Genomic DNA, 16349 nt, shown 5'->3' on the forward strand with positions numbered 1-16349 from the left:
ATATTGCAACATTTGAAATTCCAGCAGTGATATTTTGGTAATAAAATAAAAGTTTATTGAGGTGTTTATATTTTAACGAATTCTTAATTTTGAATTTCTGACAAACACTAAAACTCAAATATAAATGATAATTTGAGAAGCTTATTTGGTAATGAGGGGTTAAAAATAATATAGTAACATTTGTAATGGTCCAGCAATGAAATTTCGGGGATAAAATAATGGTATGGGAGTACCTAATTTAACAAATTCATAAATTTCTGGTTACTTCTAGCCTTTTTTCTATGTTCAAGAATGTGCCTCTTGAGAACATAACGCCTCCCAAAAGTCCTTGAGCAATGGGTACACGGGTATGGTCCTTTCTTCCTGTGTGTCCCTTCGTGCATCTTAAGATAGATTGAAAACGAAAAGAAGATGTTGCAGGTGGTACACTCGTATGGACCTTTTTGCAAGTGAGTGCCAACGTGAGCATCGCAATCTCTTTGTACTAAAAATGATAGGGGGCAGTGGGGGCACTGGAATTTTAAGGTGGCAGTATCGAAATATTTCAAGCACGCCTGCTCGCCGACATGTGCTTCGAAACTTGTGTATTTCGCAAAGGGTCGCTCGCACTGATCACACTGGAAGGGTCCTTCGCCCATGTGACTGCTCCGGATGTGATTCCTCAGCACATACCGACATGGCAACATCTTTAGACAATAGGAGCACGTAAAGGTGTCGGAGCCACAAATATGAGATATAAGATCTTCTTGTTCAAAACATGGCCTCTTGCAGTTCACACATTTAATAGCAAGTACCGCTTTCTCAGTCTCGTGCGTCTTCATGTGAGCCATAAAAAATGTCTGGTGTAAGAATTTTTTCGAACATATCGGGCACTTGTACGGCGATTCGCCCGTGAGCTCCGTTGAATAGCCCGCCTCATGGCTACGTATGTGATATTTAAGGAATTCGGCTGTGGAGAAGGTTTTTGGACATTTTGGGCACTCGTAGGCTGGTTTACTTGCCTCAATAGCCTTGTGTTCCTGGATGTGAGCATATAGCGTGACAGCTTGTTGGTACACCTTTGGGCATTTGGGGCACTTTGGCCAAACATTTCCTTCGATATTTGTTTCCGTATGCGTCCGCAGATGAGCTATGAAATTGGGCTTGTGCAGGAATATCTTGGGGCATTGAGGACACCTGTGCGGCGGTTGATCTATGAACTTCATAGCGTTTTTTTCCTCTTGACTTGGAATGAGCTGGGGCATGAACTGGTTTTTCTTCCTCCGATTCGGGATTTTACGATTTTGTACTTTAGTTGGCAGAGAGCGGGAGCTTCTAAAAATATAGGAGAGCATTAAATAAGGTTAGTTTCTCTAGAAGGGATTTTGTCTTGCCTTTGACTGGTAAGCGGAGGTTCCTTGTTCTGGAAGTGATCCTCTTCCTGAAGCTCCTGATTCTGGATATTAGATGCCAGAGAGATGGAGTTCCTAAGAAAAAGAAGAAATCATTGGAAAGATGGTTTTTTCTGCTAGGGATTAGCTCTTGCCTTTCGTTGATTCTTTCATTGGGAACTTCTTCGTATGGGTCATCTTCAATTGGCTCGTTTCTCACCGGAATTTCATCATCCATCTCCTCTTTGATCTCTTCCTTTACTTGGTCACATATCTTTTGGTACTCCTCTGATGATGCTCTCATAGTCGCACTGGCGTTTTGTGCATCCTCCAGACAAGTGGCACAAATGGTTTCCGGAAATGAGTCTCCTTTCTCCACACGAAAGCCTGTGCTCTGGGAGATCAGAGTGGCTATCGGAATGTCCGACGAATCCAGCGTGTTGTCGAATATGTTGATCATGTTCTCGCTCTGACACATGCAAACCCGGCATATTTGCAATGCTGGCTCTTCCTCGCATTCTGTAATTATGAAATATTCTCCCTGCAATGGTTTCTCCTCGAGGATTTCATCCTTAACTTTCGTTTGGACACCCGGGTGTTGGGTTCCAAATGTATCCAAATGCAGGCATTGCAGGCAAAGGGTTTTCGGCACTGAATCTCCACGTTTTACCAGCAGCCCCGGTCTCAACTTGCAAAATTGGCAGCAGCTCTCCATCGCCCTGGAATCGTGAAAAAAGATATATGCCAAAATAGTTAAGCATTTAAAAACAATTTCTCACCCAGTTGTTTACAATTTTTGAGGGCTAAGCAATACTGCTGTTTCCATGCGAAACTTTCCAACACTGTGCTTGGAAACATATGTTTTGCTATCGAACAGTTATCGATGTTTGAAAATATCATCTCATTGTTCCCGATCTTGAACTGCAAGTTTTTCTTACTCCGAAAAATGGACAAAACGCAAGGATATAAGTAGCAAAAACATGGAATGTCATACATGGCTGGACTCGTACAAAGATTCTCCATCGATTTGCATTCAAACCTAAAACTTTTTTTCCCGCCAAAAATCTTGAATTTTTATGATGTTACATCAGTTAAAAATTCATTTTCGGAGTCGTTTATTTTAGTTTTACTTTTCGGGGTAATTTTTAGGAAACCCTTTTTAGTTGCTCATAAAAAATCCATGATTAATTTATTCTGATTACTTAAAAACAACTTTTTGTTAAACAAAAGTCTAAAGTTTTATTGACATTTATAAGGTAGTTGGATAGATTGCAAATAATACAAAACTTAACTACAAAACTGAATATGTCATTTGTCGCTATAAGTATAATTATACCAATTACACCGGAGAAGGCTCTATAAATTAATTAAATAAGCATTAACGAATATTGTCAAACTAAAGCGATGGAATGGGAACATTGATTTACGGCCTAGGGGAAGCGCTTTTTCAGTAGACTCTCTAGTTTTCTGATGCCCGTTTGGGAACTGCCATCGGCATTTCTGTCCGCACTGCCCGTGAAGCTGCCCACGCTGAAGATGAAGGCTCTTTTGGGCGTGGAAGTGGAAGCCGTAGTTGTCGTAGTGGCTGAAGATTCAGTTACTCCTGTCGAGGTTTCGCCTTCATCAATGGTTCCTGAGGTTACAGCAGGCACTTCCGTGGCCTCGTCATCGCCCGTTGTTGCCTCAATCAAACCACTAACTGCCGCCGCCGAAGCCGTGTGCTTGAAAAGATCGATCAACTGCAGCTGATCCACTCGCTTCACAGCCTTCATGTCCAGTATTTTTTGATATTCCGCTATGGTGATGTCGGGCAGCAGTTTCAGGACCTGCTGGGTAAAGTGCGCCGGCGGCTGCACAGGCGTCATCACCACTTTAATGATCATCTCCGCACGCGTCATGTCCTTGACCACAACTTTGGTGTAGCTGGTGGGTGCCTTGCGATTCACACTCGATCCCACCGAAGGCAACTCCAAAAGGGCCGTCTTCAGCGAATGGGTGTCTAAAAGAAGCTGTTCGCAGCCCAGCACATTATTGGATCCATCCGAAAGGGTTAATTTGCAGCGGTACAGCACATTAATGAACTTTGGTATGAAGGCAGCCACAAAGCGATGGCAGAATTGGGTAAAGTATTTCCGTGAACTGGCCAGAGTGTCTCTGATGGTAGGCACTGTCTGCTTGAAATTCCCGCAGAGGCTGCTTATAAAAGCACTCTGATCGCCCACATTGTTGATGTGCTGCCACTGCACTTTGGACATTGCCTGCAACGAGGCTTCGCAACCTGCCTCCAAATCCTGAACCAAAAGCTGTATGCAATTGGAGATGATGCTGAGAGGGTGATTAGAGAATTAATATTTATATTACTTTTTTGTATGTGTGTAAATCACATCGAAAATATTTTTGATTCGAATGTCTCAAATCGCGAATTTTTTAGAACAAGGGCATACTAATTTGTTTTTAAATTTTTGCTTATTCTAATAAACTAAAAACTCTTTAGTACACAGCTCTTCTCTGTTAATAAAGTTTAAAGTTTGAACTCTATGAAGCACAGGTCAGTTATAGAAACTTTTCATGAGCTGATCTGATTTCTAATGAATCAAGTAGATCATGTTATGAGCTGAGATTCATAGGAGGCTGAACCTCATGAAAAACATTGATATTATATATCGAATGGCTCATGAAACCAAATGGAACTATGACTTCAATCATGCAGCGGCCTTTATAGACCTTTCTTAAGCATTTCTGTTCAACTCACCGATGAAACACATCCTTCTCCTCGCTCATGTCAATCTTGCTGACATAACCGGAAGTCACCTTCTCTTTAAGCTTATCCTCCAGTTGCTGGACGGTCTCCAGACAGTATTCACCGGTGGTCAGCACGCAGCAGATGCGCACCAGATCATCCCTTGAGAAGCGCTGCGTGTCGCCTTCTTTCAGAAAGTTGTGGAACACTTGTCCAGCAGCAGTTGACAAATTCTGCATGTCGCGTGTGAGCAAGGAGACACTTTTGCCTATAGAGCTGCCAGTGGTGGCGGGCACCAGCTTAGGTGTGCTGCCTTCCAAAACCTTGGAGGCATATTCCCTTAAATACTTCTTGAAAACCAAAGCGAGATCGTACATGGGCTGTTCGTTGCTCAACTGATTGCACTGCACCATGCACTTCTTGTAGAAAACGAAAAGATCTCCTGAGCTGGGATAAACAGTGGTCTTGGCCTCGGCGAACTTGTAGGGTTCCCGTGACATCTCCACGAACTTGTCCATGAGCTCTGCCAGATTGCGATCGATGCTGCGTATGTAGATGTCCAAGTGCGACTTGAAACATTGCCCGATTTGGTCGTGAAAGACGGTCGGGCCCACAGGAGCATCCGAAGCCGATGGCTGCTCTGTTGTGAGCACTCGCGCCTGCTCAGCAGGTTTTGCTCCCAAAGTGACTCCCGTGAAGCGCTTCGAAAGCAGTTGCTCAAAAGCCTGCGTTTTGTTGATGGCAAACAAAAGGAGTCGCACATCGATCTCGTTGGTGCGCTTGGACATGATCTGTGCCAGCTGCTCGCGCGTCTGCCGGCAAAACTCCACTGTTATCCGTTCGGAAACCTCCCAGTCCAAGGGAAACACTGGTCCATATTTATCCTCAAAGTCCAGAAGATGCCTCTTAAGCCAGGCATAGCGTTTGTCGATCTTGTCCAGCCATGCAATGTCCTGGTTCTCGTGGAAAAGGTGTGTGTACTCCTCCAACTGCTGGGCAATGAACCACTTGAGCAGCTCCTTTTTCACTTTAGGATCCAGCACGGACATCACCTTGCAGGCATCGGCCAGTTGATTGAGTCCCAAACGGTGTTGGTTTTGCGCCGCGGGCTTGGCGGCAAAGGCCTCCTTGAAGTCCTCCGTGATTTGCTGCGCCAGAGTCACTTGTATTTTGTCCACGCTCTGCGAGAGATTCTAAAAAGATAAAAAAGTTATTTTAGTAGTTGAAGCTAAAGATTTTTTTAAACAAAAACTACCACTATTTTAAACGATTATTATAAAATAATAATTTAATTGAATTTACGTCTTATGAGTGAGCGTAATACAAATCCTAGCCGATCGGACGTCTATATCCTATAGTTTTCATAGGAGCAATCGGTCAAAATTGTTAAACTTGAGTATAAATTGTTCAAAACGATATTTTCCTTGCAGTTTTGATCAAAATCGAATGACTATTAACCATACAATACTATGCCTATTATTCTGGCCGTGTAAAATATACATTTTTGAAGCTTTCCAAAAGCAATTTGTTTATGTCTGGACTAATCATGTCTTGCCGAGCGGACTGTTATATCCTATAGCTATAGGAACATTAGGGAAAATATTGATAAACTGAAATCTTTTCGAAAAATTATGCTTATAGCTGTCGGTTTTTGTCTAATATAATGGTTTTAGATCATTTCATTTCCGTGCCTAGAAGGCAAGATGGAGTATTTTAAGTAAAAACTAAGCCACCTTGATTTCCTCGATGTCGGAGAACTGCTGGAAGTGCTGGTTAACCTCGGTGATGGCCTGCAGGGGATTGAGGATCTCGCCGTAGGACCTGCGCTCTATGAGCTTATTGAGGCTGTCGATGCCACCGACCAGCATGTGCAGGTGATTCAGCGTGGTAATGGCAGCGGTGAGATTCCGCTTGGCGCAATCCAGCTGCTTGAATGTCCCGGGTGATCTCCTTGACCATCTCCTCGGTGCGCTCCGCCCGCGTCTTCACGTCGATGATGTGGCTGAACAGGGAGCTGATCACCTTCTGGGCCTCACAAAGTGCCAGCTGGCCATCCTGACCGGTGTTCGTCTGGCCACGGACCACGGATCGGATGTTGTCATCGATGAGCGACACCTCGCACTGCATCTTCTGGATGGTCTCGTCAATCCCGGCCAGCGATTGCTCGTTGGGAAACAACTGGTTGATGTAGTCCACGGTATTAAAGTCTGGCGCATCCATGGGATCATCCGTTTTGAGAACCTTTTTTGGGGCGATTTTTATTGGTTTGGGGTGCTCCATTTTGCATATGTTCACGAGACCTACCTTGTCGATGACCTGCTTCACCTCCTTGGAGAAGTGGATCTTATTGTTGGCCACCATCCTCTCCTCCGACTCAACAGCTACCGCAGCGTCGCTCATTTTACCTAAATCCCTTTAAGATGTATAAAAACAATTTGTTATTTGTTTTTTTCTTCGTGGAGCAACCAGGGATGCAGAGTGCCAAAACTTTTATCGATAACGGATTACAACTGGTAAGTATTGAATTGTAAGTCGATAGAGCTAGTTATCGGCATTCAAATTGCCTTATTATTATAAAATACCTGGACTTATTGATTTATAAATTAAAAGCTTAATGATGTAATTTTATGCAACTTTCTTTGATATAATATCAATCCGTAAATTTCTAAACATTTTAGGACAAAATTAGTTAAATTACTCCTTATTTCTTTCACCGTAGCAGGAAATGAAAATCTTCAGCACTTTGCTTACATATCTATTTATCTCAAAACAGTTCTACAATGATTTTCAATAATCTAGAAGGTTCAATCACTGCGAAAACAGCGAGTTACTATTGGGACCGGAACTAGACCCCGCCATGGAGGCACTCAGCATGGAGGTGTCCCTCTGTGAGGCTGTAGCAGTTCTCTGATAGCGAGCTATGTGGTCCAGGGAATAGGGCAGGATGGGCCGAACACTATGAATCTCCAGGAGCGTCAAATTATCCAGTTTTGCATAGGTGCCTTCACCTTTAATAAATGCATCTATCGAAGTGCGCAGTTTGGATTCCCTTATGTCAAAGATGTCCTTAATCACAGTGCGCAACTCCTCGCAACGTGGAACATCATCCGGTGCCGTGCTCATGACCAACTGGGCCACCACCATATAATGCTCGCACGGCATTTTTGTAAAGAATCTATTGGGTAACTAAACTGTTAAATATGTTTTATAAGATCCACCTTCAAACATACTTTGAACGCTTCTCCTCCTCCTTGATTTCCTCCAATATATCCATATCCATCCATTCTGGCGGCACAATCCGGCACTTTTGTTGCTTGCGCAGATGCGTGGCCATCCACAAGGGCACAAAGACGGGAAAACCGGCTCGAAAAGGACCCACAGATCCGTAGATAAGATGCAGGGGTTCGTTGGAGAAGTTTGGAATAATGCTGATCATGCACTTTTCGCCAATAAATTCAATAATTGAGGGATCCATTTCTGGGCAAAGCAAAACATAAACAAATAAGGGAGTGAACGGTCACACTCGAGATTAGCGATGGCACCTCCATGCTATCGATCTTTGCAGAGATTTTAACAGTCTGGCAGCCATGCCATTTTGTCGACCGTTAAAAACGGTTTTATTTTTCTCAAGCAATCTGCTTGCATCACAAAGCTTTTTCTGCGTCAGTTTAATCACGTCAAACGGCTTAATAGCCATAGACCGCAACTACAAATATGCCAACGTAATATAGCGACCTCCACTTGGGTTATCATCTCACTATTCCTAATCGCCGACCGGATCGGTTTGAATTGGATTGAATGCACCGATGCAACTAATGTCCCGCCGGAGCTGACTAATTTGTGCGCCCGATGCGAAACTGTTATTGCAGATTCCGGCTAAGGCACAGCAAGGCAACTATCAAACAACAATAATCACGTAAAACGCCAGCCGTTTGTCGTGATAAGCGCATGAATGCCAAACATGATCAAGCGTTTCAAGTTCAGCCAAGTTTTCCATTTAATAATATATATGTTTTGGCCTGGCCAGGCGTAATCCCTTGCAACACACCACTTAAATGCACTAGATAGTCTGGTCTTATCAGTCATACTATATCTTTTCTGGCTAATAAAACTATTCGCGGTCGCGACAAGGTTAGATTTGCATTTGAAGATCAAGGGATCTGCAGATTTCTCCATCAAATGGAGTGACGAAAATAGAAAATTGAAATCTTCTGTGTACATGTCGGTATAGGTTCAGTCTTTTTAAGTCCAGACGAGTAAACAACAGCATCGATTTGTTGACTTATCGCTTTGGGAGACGACATCGATGGGTGGTGGATGGGTGCACCCAGCGAAAAATCATGGTAAATCCAAATATTTTCACTTTGAATTAAATATTTTTGGTTCTGATTTAGACCCGAAGGGTGGTGTGTTTAAATCAAGGTGTGTTACACATTCATTACTATGTTTAAGTATGCAAAAATGTAGTTTTAAATTAAAAAAAAATTGTAATTTACAATTTTCCTATTGGATAAACCCATTAAATATGTTAATTATGACATTATCATGTTTTTCATTTACTGTTTAATTTTACTACGGGGTTTTTCTCTGGGTGTAGTGAATGGGGCGGTGATCTGCGATGGGAGGTTGCCGTGAAATCTTGCCGAGCTGATAATACCAGGCGCGGCCAGTTAATTCTAGAAAACTAGCTGGCAAACTGTGTAAGCTGTGGATCCGAAAGATCATAGGGAAAACCATGACCTCCAACCCCATTTTCAAGGACTTGAGTGTATAGTATGTCCATGTAGCCAGGACAGGAGCAACACTCTCCGTTGAAAAATCAGTAATCGTAAGCGTATCAGCGGGTGAAACTGGAAGCTGGACGATTTTCTGATAAGCCGGACGGAGAGACATCAAACGTGGACTGTGGAACCCAAGAGATTTCACAGGCATTCAATTTTAGCAGAAAAGTGCGACTTGAGCGGCTAGTTGGCTTAGTGCTTGTCTATTTTCGGCAGGGTACGGAGCTGCTGGCTCTCAACTCGCAACGCAGCCAGGAAAACCTCTGATTTCCACCTACGAAATTGCATCTGGAGAGAAGCGATAAGAGGGTTCGAGTCTTCCATCAGCGAATTTGAAATTTGAAATTTGCAATTTGAAATTTGCAATTTCGGCAACGGAAGAACCACACAGTGATAAGACACATCCGCGAGCATTCGCATCGGTTCTGGCCAAAAATTATGTGCTAAATTCGTTTGTACTCACCCAAAAGCGAAGTTTTTTTATCAAGTCCAAAAGCTACTTCAAGTCCTTAGCTGAGTTTGCAAATAAAAAATATCAGAATGCCCGACACGGAGATCATCGTTACCAACGCCGGGGAACCATCCACCAAGGCGAGTCTCATCGTGGTTTCCAATCGGCTGCCATTTGTGCTGATCCGGAATCCCAAAACTGATGAGCTGGAACGCAGAGCCAGGTGAGTGGGTGGGATATTCAAAAGTGTTCAGAAATGTGTATGCTAAAAAATATAATGTTTGCTATTAGGAGTTCAAATAAAAAGGTTTTTGATAAAAATTATTACGTTTACGCTGAGTTTTATAGCTAAAATTGTGACTTATGTAATCTTTAATATGTTTAATACATTAAAATTGCTTTAAAAAACAATACCTGTTTACTATACATTACATAATCAGAAGAATTGAGTTCAAAAAAAAATATTTTCATATTTTAATAATCAGCAAAGAAACCAAAAGTGATCTTTAAACAATTATACAACCCAAATACCTTTATTTTTAAAATGTAAAGTAGTTAGAAAAAAATTGTAGTTAAAAAAACTAAAAGCTATCTTGTCTTAAAAACTAAAAGCAAATTTAAGTACTTTTTAGTACTAGCTTTAGTTTCTTAAAAAAAAATAATCCCATAATATAAATATATATTTAATATTTAAAAATATTTTCATATAAAAAAATTAGGTGGAAAACAAAAAGTGATCTTGAACAATAAAAGCAAACAAAAATATCTATAAATTCTTATAGTAGTTCTTGGAGAATTGTACTTTAATAACAACTCTCTCATTTCTTTAATCAACCTAAATATTAAATCAATCACGAACAAAGGAAATTTTTGATTTGTCATAAGAATCAAATAATACGGCATTATTCGATGATGGTTTCGTAAGTAGGCGGCTTATCAATTGTCCGTATTTGGGAGCCAAGGCAAATTTCCATGTTTTTCGCACTCCCGAAAATCCCCAAGTAACCCAGTTCGATCCTCGAGAGCAATTTGCATAGAAGATAAGCCGCCTGACAGCCAACGCCACCCAATAAATGACCCTCAATTCCAAGCCCCCCATCCAACAATTTTAGATCCAACTATGCGCTATACCTATACACCTCGAGAAATACGGCATAATGTAACTTAATTGGTTTAAGCATAAACTACTTAAAAAAAAATTCAAACTTACTAATTTATTTATAAACATATGGCTATCTAATATAAAAATGTTACACTTAAAGATTTTTCTTTAAAAAAATGAAATATTTCTATATTCAAAATATAGTTCCATTTAGGGTGTTACACTCTAATTATAGACAAATATTCGGCGGTAAATCCGTATCATAAACATTTACTTTAAAGTGTAAATATTAGAATTCAGCATGTTTTTCTCTCGGTGTAGCACGGTTCATCTTGATCTCCGTTGGGTTTTCAAATCTTATCAGTGCAAAACACACACAGAGTGAGAAGCGGAGTCTGGGCTTTGATTTAGAAAACAAATTCAATAATACTCGTAATGATGGCGGTTTTTAGTCTTATCAGCGAGGTTCGTTACGCGTTTTTGACCCTTTGCGATGTGTCTGGTAAAAGGGTCAATTCGAGTTCCAGAGGCGTTATAATAAGGCCGTTGTCCAGTGGTGGCGAAACCAGTGAACCTGACACTGAAACCCAGAGTCACGTGAATGCGATTGCCTCGTTTTGTGTCCGACCTATGCCAGGAATGGCTTTTCTTAGGGCCTCTTTGGCTCCGGAAGATTCTCTCGGAGGTTTCCAGCTGGACCACTGACCAGAGCCCCATCATCCAGAGCTTGTTTACAATCTCCGCCTTAATGGGCCTCAATCTTATCAGTGCCCGGGTGTCATGCACTCTGCACAAAATGGGCTGGGTCCTCACCAACACTCACACGATCGTAGATTCCGTCCGGTCCAGTGCCTCTGGTACACCTGATTACGTCTTTCATCCGTCGGAGAAGAAGACCAGCACGTTTACATTACACTGTTTACGTATTATGTTGAATATGGGTGTATATATTGATATAAACTTGGTTGTAGGATCAAATAATATATTTTTAAGTATGCATCTTTAGTAAAAATTAACAAAGTTTATTAAATATATTATAAAGAAAAATATTTTAGAGTACTAGCACTTTAATATTTTTAGAAAAGTCTATATTAAGTAACATTTATAAACATTACTGAAAAATAAATTTTTAACCATTAACAGAATATATTTAATAATGCATAAAGAATTTGTTTTTTTAATTTTATAAGGGTTAACATCATAAAACGAAAAGATTCTATCTAAGTTCACATAAATGATTGATTGTAATTTTATATATCACTTTAAAATGCGACTTAATAGCTTAATCTATGTGTTATGTGATTTATCTTAAACTTGATTAAATTTTGAGTTCTTGAAAAAAACAGATATCTTAAATTACAAAACACCTTTTTAAGAACTAAACTTAAGAAAATTAATATTTAATCTTTATTTAATTGTTACTTTTCTAAAATATCCTTCATAGTTCATAGATATTCATAGGAACTTACTCTGTTTTTCAGTGCTGGTGGCCTGGTGACGGCAGTGTGTCCGGTGGTTATTAAGGGCAGTGGCCTCTGGGTGGGCTGGTCGGGAATCCATTTGAAGGATCCCAACGAGGCGATACCCGAGTCGAATCCCAATGACCAGACACCCACGGCTGGGCTCAAGTCGGATCAGGTGGTGTCTGTGAACATCGACTCCAAGATCTTCGACAGCTACTACAATGGATGCTGCAACAAGATCTTCTGGCCCCTGTTCCACTCGATGCCGGGACGTGCCAACTTTGGAGGTGAGCACTGGCACGACTATGTGACCGTGAACAAGCACTTTGCGGTGCGGACCATCGAGGCACTGGAGAAGTGTCTGGCCAAGAACGAGGGCAGCGAGAAGAGTCCTCCGATTGTGTGGATCCACGACTACCATCTCATGCTGGCCGCCAACTGGGTGAGGGAGCATGCCGAGGAGAAGAACCTGCCATGTCGACTGGCCTTCTTCCTGCACATCCCCTTCCCGCCGTGGGACATCTTCCGTCTGCTGCCCTGGTCCGATGAAATCCTGCAGGTGAGTAGAGCTTCTATAAGGGGGTAATCAAAAGAGAACCATTGAGGTCACCAAATTTAAAATAATATTGCAAAAAAGGCTTTACATCACTTAATATGCCAGGAAATAACTCCCTTTTATAAAGGGGGAAACAGGAGAAAATGGTCAGAAAGATTGAGGTCACCAAATAAAGAAGCTTTGAAAGATGTCTTAAAGTATGCAGTGAAAAATAGAGCGTGGTTATTTGGCACGAAAGCTTAGGACTCGAGGACTCAAAATTTATTGTTGCATACCTTCAGACACTTTTATAAGTCAATGCAAAACTTGAGTGATTTTTGTAGCCCCCTTTTTGTAGCTTTAACTTAGTTCCTAGAAGATCATGAATAACTCACTTACCCTCCCGTTTTCAGGGCATGTTGGGCTGCGATCTGGTGGGCTTCCACATCCAGGACTACTGCCTGAACTTCGTGGACTGCTGCCAGCGCAGTCTGGGCTGCCGCGTGGACAGGAACAACCTGCTGGTGGAGCACGGCGGTCGCACAGTGCGCGTCCGTCCGCTGCCCATCGGCATTCCCTACGAGCGTTTCGTCAACCTGGCCACCACGGCGCCCAAGGTGCTGAAGACCTCCAAGATGCAGATCATCCTGGGCGTGGACCGACTGGACTACACCAAGGGCCTGGTCCATCGCCTGATGGCCTTCGAGGCCCTGCTGCTGAAGTATCCGCAGCACAAGGAGAAGGTCAGCCTGCTGCAGATCTCTGTGCCCTCGCGAACGGACGTCAAGGAGTATCGGGAGCTGAAGGAGGAGGTGGACCAGCTGGTGGGCCGCATCAATGGTCGCTTCACCACCGCCAACTGGGCGCCCATTCGCTACATCTACGACTATGTCAGCCAGGATGAGCTGGCCGCCTTGTACCGGGATGCGGCCGTGTGTCTAGTGACGCCCCTTCGGGATGGCATGAACCTGGTGGCCAAGGAGTTCGTGGCCTGCCAGATCAACGAGGTGCCCGGCGTCCTGGTCATCTCGCCCTTCGCCGGAGCCGGCGAGATGATGCATGAGGCGCTGCTCTGCAATCCGTACGAGGTGAATGAGGCCGCGGAGGTGATCCACCGGGCGTTGACCATGCCCGAGGACGAGCGAGTGCTGCGGATGGCACGTCTGCGCCGGCGGGAGGCCGAGTGCGATGTCAGCCACTGGATGCGCTGCTTCCTGAAGGCGGTGGGCGCTTTGGAGATGGACGATGTGGGCACCACCATCATGCAACCGGTCTCCGTGGACGACTTCGATGACTACTTACTGAAGTGAGTATTTGATATAACCTTAGCTAATTGACGCTAAATGTTTATTCGGCCAATATCTATCGGCACACCAAAAATTATCCAAATCGCACCTTTATTTTAGAAGTTATTAGGAAATTTTGAATTATGACGTCATTTCATATTTATAAAATGGAATAAAAGATATTTGAGAGAGCGGAAGAGAGCAAAACAACTCCCGCTTAGCTTCTGGTGCTGACCCTGCAGATGGCGCCACCTTAACCTCCACTGATTTCTGGGGGCATAATTATTTTGAAATTCTTTAACTGAGTAAAGTTTTTTTTTCTAGTTAAATAACAAATTTACCTGAACAATTCATTTACCTGAACCTGAGTAAGCAATCGACATAGCTGAGTCAGGGCTATCTAATAGCGGTACTTCTTGTTTTGTTTTTAAATTATAAATTAATCCTTAAAATTCCTTTCCCAGATACATCGGCTACAACCACAAGTTGGCCCTGCTGCTGGACTACGACGGCACCCTGGCGCCCATTGCCCCTCATCCGGATCTGGCCACGCTCTCGCCGGAGATCAAGAATGTGCTCTACAAGCTGTCCAACCATTCCGACGTCTATGTGGCCGTCATCTCGGGTCGTAATGTGGACAATGTGAAGAAGATGGTCGGCATCGAGGGCATCACCTATGCTGGGAATCACGGCCTGGAGATTCTTCATCCGGACGGCAGCAAGTTCGTGCATCCCATGCCCATTGAGTACGAGAAGAAGGTCAGCGATCTGCTGAAGGCTCTCCAGGATTCCGTGTGCCGCGATGGCGCCTGGGTGGAGAACAAGGGAGCACTGCTGACGTTCCACTACCGCGAGACGCCCAACCATCTGAGGGGTGCCATGGTGGACAAGGCGCGCTCCTTGATCGAGAAGTACGGCTTCAAGGCCACCGAGGCGCATTGCGCCCTGGAGGCACGTCCGCCTGTCCAGTGGAACAAGGGTCGCGCCTCCATCTACATCCTGCGCACATCCTTCGGCGTGGACTGGAACGAACGCATCAAGATTATCTATGTCGGCGATGATCTGACAGACGAGGATGCCATGGTGGTATGTGTTTGATCAGGGATTCCTTTCATCCAGCTGGGATTTTCTCAAATGGTTTCTGTTTGTTTCCCAATCAGGCTCTCAAGGGAATGGCGCGAACTTTCCGGGTGACCTCCTCGGACATTGTGAAGACCGCTGCGGATCACCGACTGCCCTCCACCGACTCCGTGTACACGCTGCTGAAATGGGTGGAACGGCACTTCATGGGGCGCAAGGCGCGCGCCAATTCGCTGACCTACAGGCCCACCAAAGGCGATGGCGTCCAGATGCAGATGTCCCTGGAGGTCTCCTCCTCGGCCAACAATCTGGAGGTGTGATCCCATATATCGGCAACCTCGTAACTCAGATTATTTGTAAGATTTTTAAGAATAAACAAAACGGAATTGTAGCTTAAAGAAAATGTACAATTGATTTCGCTTAAATGTTTTTGGTTACGCTATGGAACGTGCACTGTTTTCTTTTCCTTTACAAACTAGTCACACTAAGTGGTTTTAATTATGGGACAAGACCAGCCACGAGATGATGAAGAAGAACAGAAAGATGGGATAGACGGCCAAGGGTTTGCGATGTGGCGGCTGACTCTGGCCCAGGAAAATAAAGGAGGCTGCAAGGCAAGAGCGTAATTAATTGGCTTTTCCACCCATTTCGTGATTTTTACCCATGGTGCATTCTGGAGTAGATTATTCTTACCGTAGGTGGCCCAGGCAAAGCCCATGGTGGTGGTCACGAAGCGCAGAAAGAAGGCAAGACTCGTCTGACTGGACAGCAGGATAACCCGGCACACAATCAGGGAAATGGCCACTGGTGTGAGGCAATAGCCCAGCACACAGACGGATTGGAAGAATGAGCTGAAAACATATATCTTATTAGTTACTAAACCAATTTGGAGAGTGGATCAACTGACATATTGCCGCCTAGCAGCTTGGAATTGAGTGTGACTATGGCCGCTCCTATCCAGACGATGACGAAGACCTGGGCGAACTCGGGCCCATTGTCGGACATGCTGTCGGAGGATCCCTGCAGAATGGTGGCCATGAAGGTGCACAGCACCAGCGGACCCCAAAGGTCCCCTTAAAAAGTAAACACAAACACACAATTAGCAAACTGCCTACGAATGCAGATCAGTAAGCAACTGATGACGTACAATCCCGCAGCAGACTGGACTTCTCCTTGGGATACAGTACATGGTAGAACTTGATGCCCACGGCACGGATGTCCCGCAAAACAGTTTCCCGGATAGGTTCGTCCAAGGTGTTGTAATCCGGCACTCCACTTGCATTCGTTGCGGTTGTGGTCCTTTTGCCCGGAATTGACATGTCGCCCTCCAAAGACGGCGACGTGTTCACGTCCTCAAACATCTAGAGTGCCACAAAATAAACCCAATATAACAAATTATAGGTTTTTAACAATGCTTACTCACGTCTAGTTTGGAATCCATGGCTTTTTATCTCGTAAATAATACGTTTACATTACATACGTATTTATCGATAAGTTCGCCAGCTAGTCCAAAGTGTGACCGTTCCCTGTTTGCCACTTAA

At 43.6% G+C, this 16349-nt stretch overlaps 5 protein-coding genes across 6 annotated transcripts; 1 reads left to right on the plus strand and 4 right to left on the minus strand.

Annotated features, from left to right (window-relative positions):
* Window positions 1-95: 95 nt before the first annotated feature.
* LOC128261595 (zinc finger protein 14) lies at window positions 96-2202 on the minus strand. Of its 2 annotated transcripts, XM_052995377.1 has the most exons (4): window positions 2150-2202; window positions 1526-2089; window positions 1374-1466; window positions 96-1314 (listed from the first exon to the last, which is right to left on the minus strand). In XM_052995377.1, exons 2-4 carry the CDS (start codon window positions 2083-2085, stop codon window positions 234-236), a joined length of 1734 nt encoding a protein of 577 aa, XP_052851337.1. In that variant the 5' UTR covers window positions 2086-2089; window positions 2150-2202; the 3' UTR covers window positions 96-233. The 2 variants fall into 2 exon arrangements, with proteins under 2 accessions (XP_052851337.1, XP_052851336.1); XM_052995376.1 differs by lacking the exon at window positions 2150-2202 and having other exon boundaries at window positions 1526-2143.
* A 455-nt stretch (window positions 2203-2657) lies between these two features.
* LOC128263463 (vacuolar protein sorting-associated protein 53 homolog) lies at window positions 2658-6625 on the minus strand. Its single transcript, XM_052998516.1, is given in 5 exon segments — window positions 2658-3695; window positions 4123-5303; window positions 5844-6041; window positions 6043-6351; window positions 6415-6625. Coding segments are annotated over 5 exon segments (2679 nt in total). The 5' UTR covers window positions 6511-6625; the 3' UTR covers window positions 2658-2800.
* Window positions 6626-6730: 105 nt separating this feature from the next.
* LOC128263467 (probable DNA replication complex GINS protein PSF2) lies at window positions 6731-8563 on the minus strand. Its single transcript, XM_052998525.1, has 2 exons — window positions 7341-8563; window positions 6731-7285 (listed from the first exon to the last, which is right to left on the minus strand). The coding sequence occupies exons 1-2, from the start codon at window positions 7583-7585 to the stop codon at window positions 6919-6921; spliced, it is 612 nt and encodes a 203-aa protein (XP_052854485.1). The 5' UTR covers window positions 7586-8563; the 3' UTR covers window positions 6731-6918.
* Window positions 8564-9070: 507 nt separating this feature from the next.
* Window positions 9071-15211, plus strand: LOC128263464 (uncharacterized). The gene is made up of 5 exons (XM_052998518.1): window positions 9071-9565; window positions 11926-12466; window positions 12856-13748; window positions 14193-14814; window positions 14889-15211. The coding sequence occupies exons 1-5, from the start codon at window positions 9432-9434 to the stop codon at window positions 15126-15128; spliced, it is 2430 nt and encodes an 809-aa protein (XP_052854478.1). The 5' UTR covers window positions 9071-9431; the 3' UTR covers window positions 15129-15211.
* On the minus strand, window positions 15171-16345 carry LOC128263466 (protein YIPF6). The gene is made up of 5 exons (XM_052998524.1): window positions 16232-16345; window positions 15956-16169; window positions 15716-15881; window positions 15502-15659; window positions 15171-15415 (listed from the first exon to the last, which is right to left on the minus strand). The coding sequence occupies exons 1-5, from the start codon at window positions 16247-16249 to the stop codon at window positions 15303-15305; spliced, it is 669 nt and encodes a 222-aa protein (XP_052854484.1). The 5' UTR covers window positions 16250-16345; the 3' UTR covers window positions 15171-15302.
* Window positions 16346-16349: the final 4 nt, after the last annotated feature.

Source organism: Drosophila gunungcola, unplaced genomic scaffold (genome assembly GCF_025200985.1).
Source record: "Drosophila gunungcola strain Sukarami unplaced genomic scaffold, Dgunungcola_SK_2 000001F, whole genome shotgun sequence".
In the NCBI taxonomy this organism is placed as follows: domain Eukaryota; kingdom Metazoa; phylum Arthropoda; class Insecta; order Diptera; family Drosophilidae; genus Drosophila; species Drosophila gunungcola.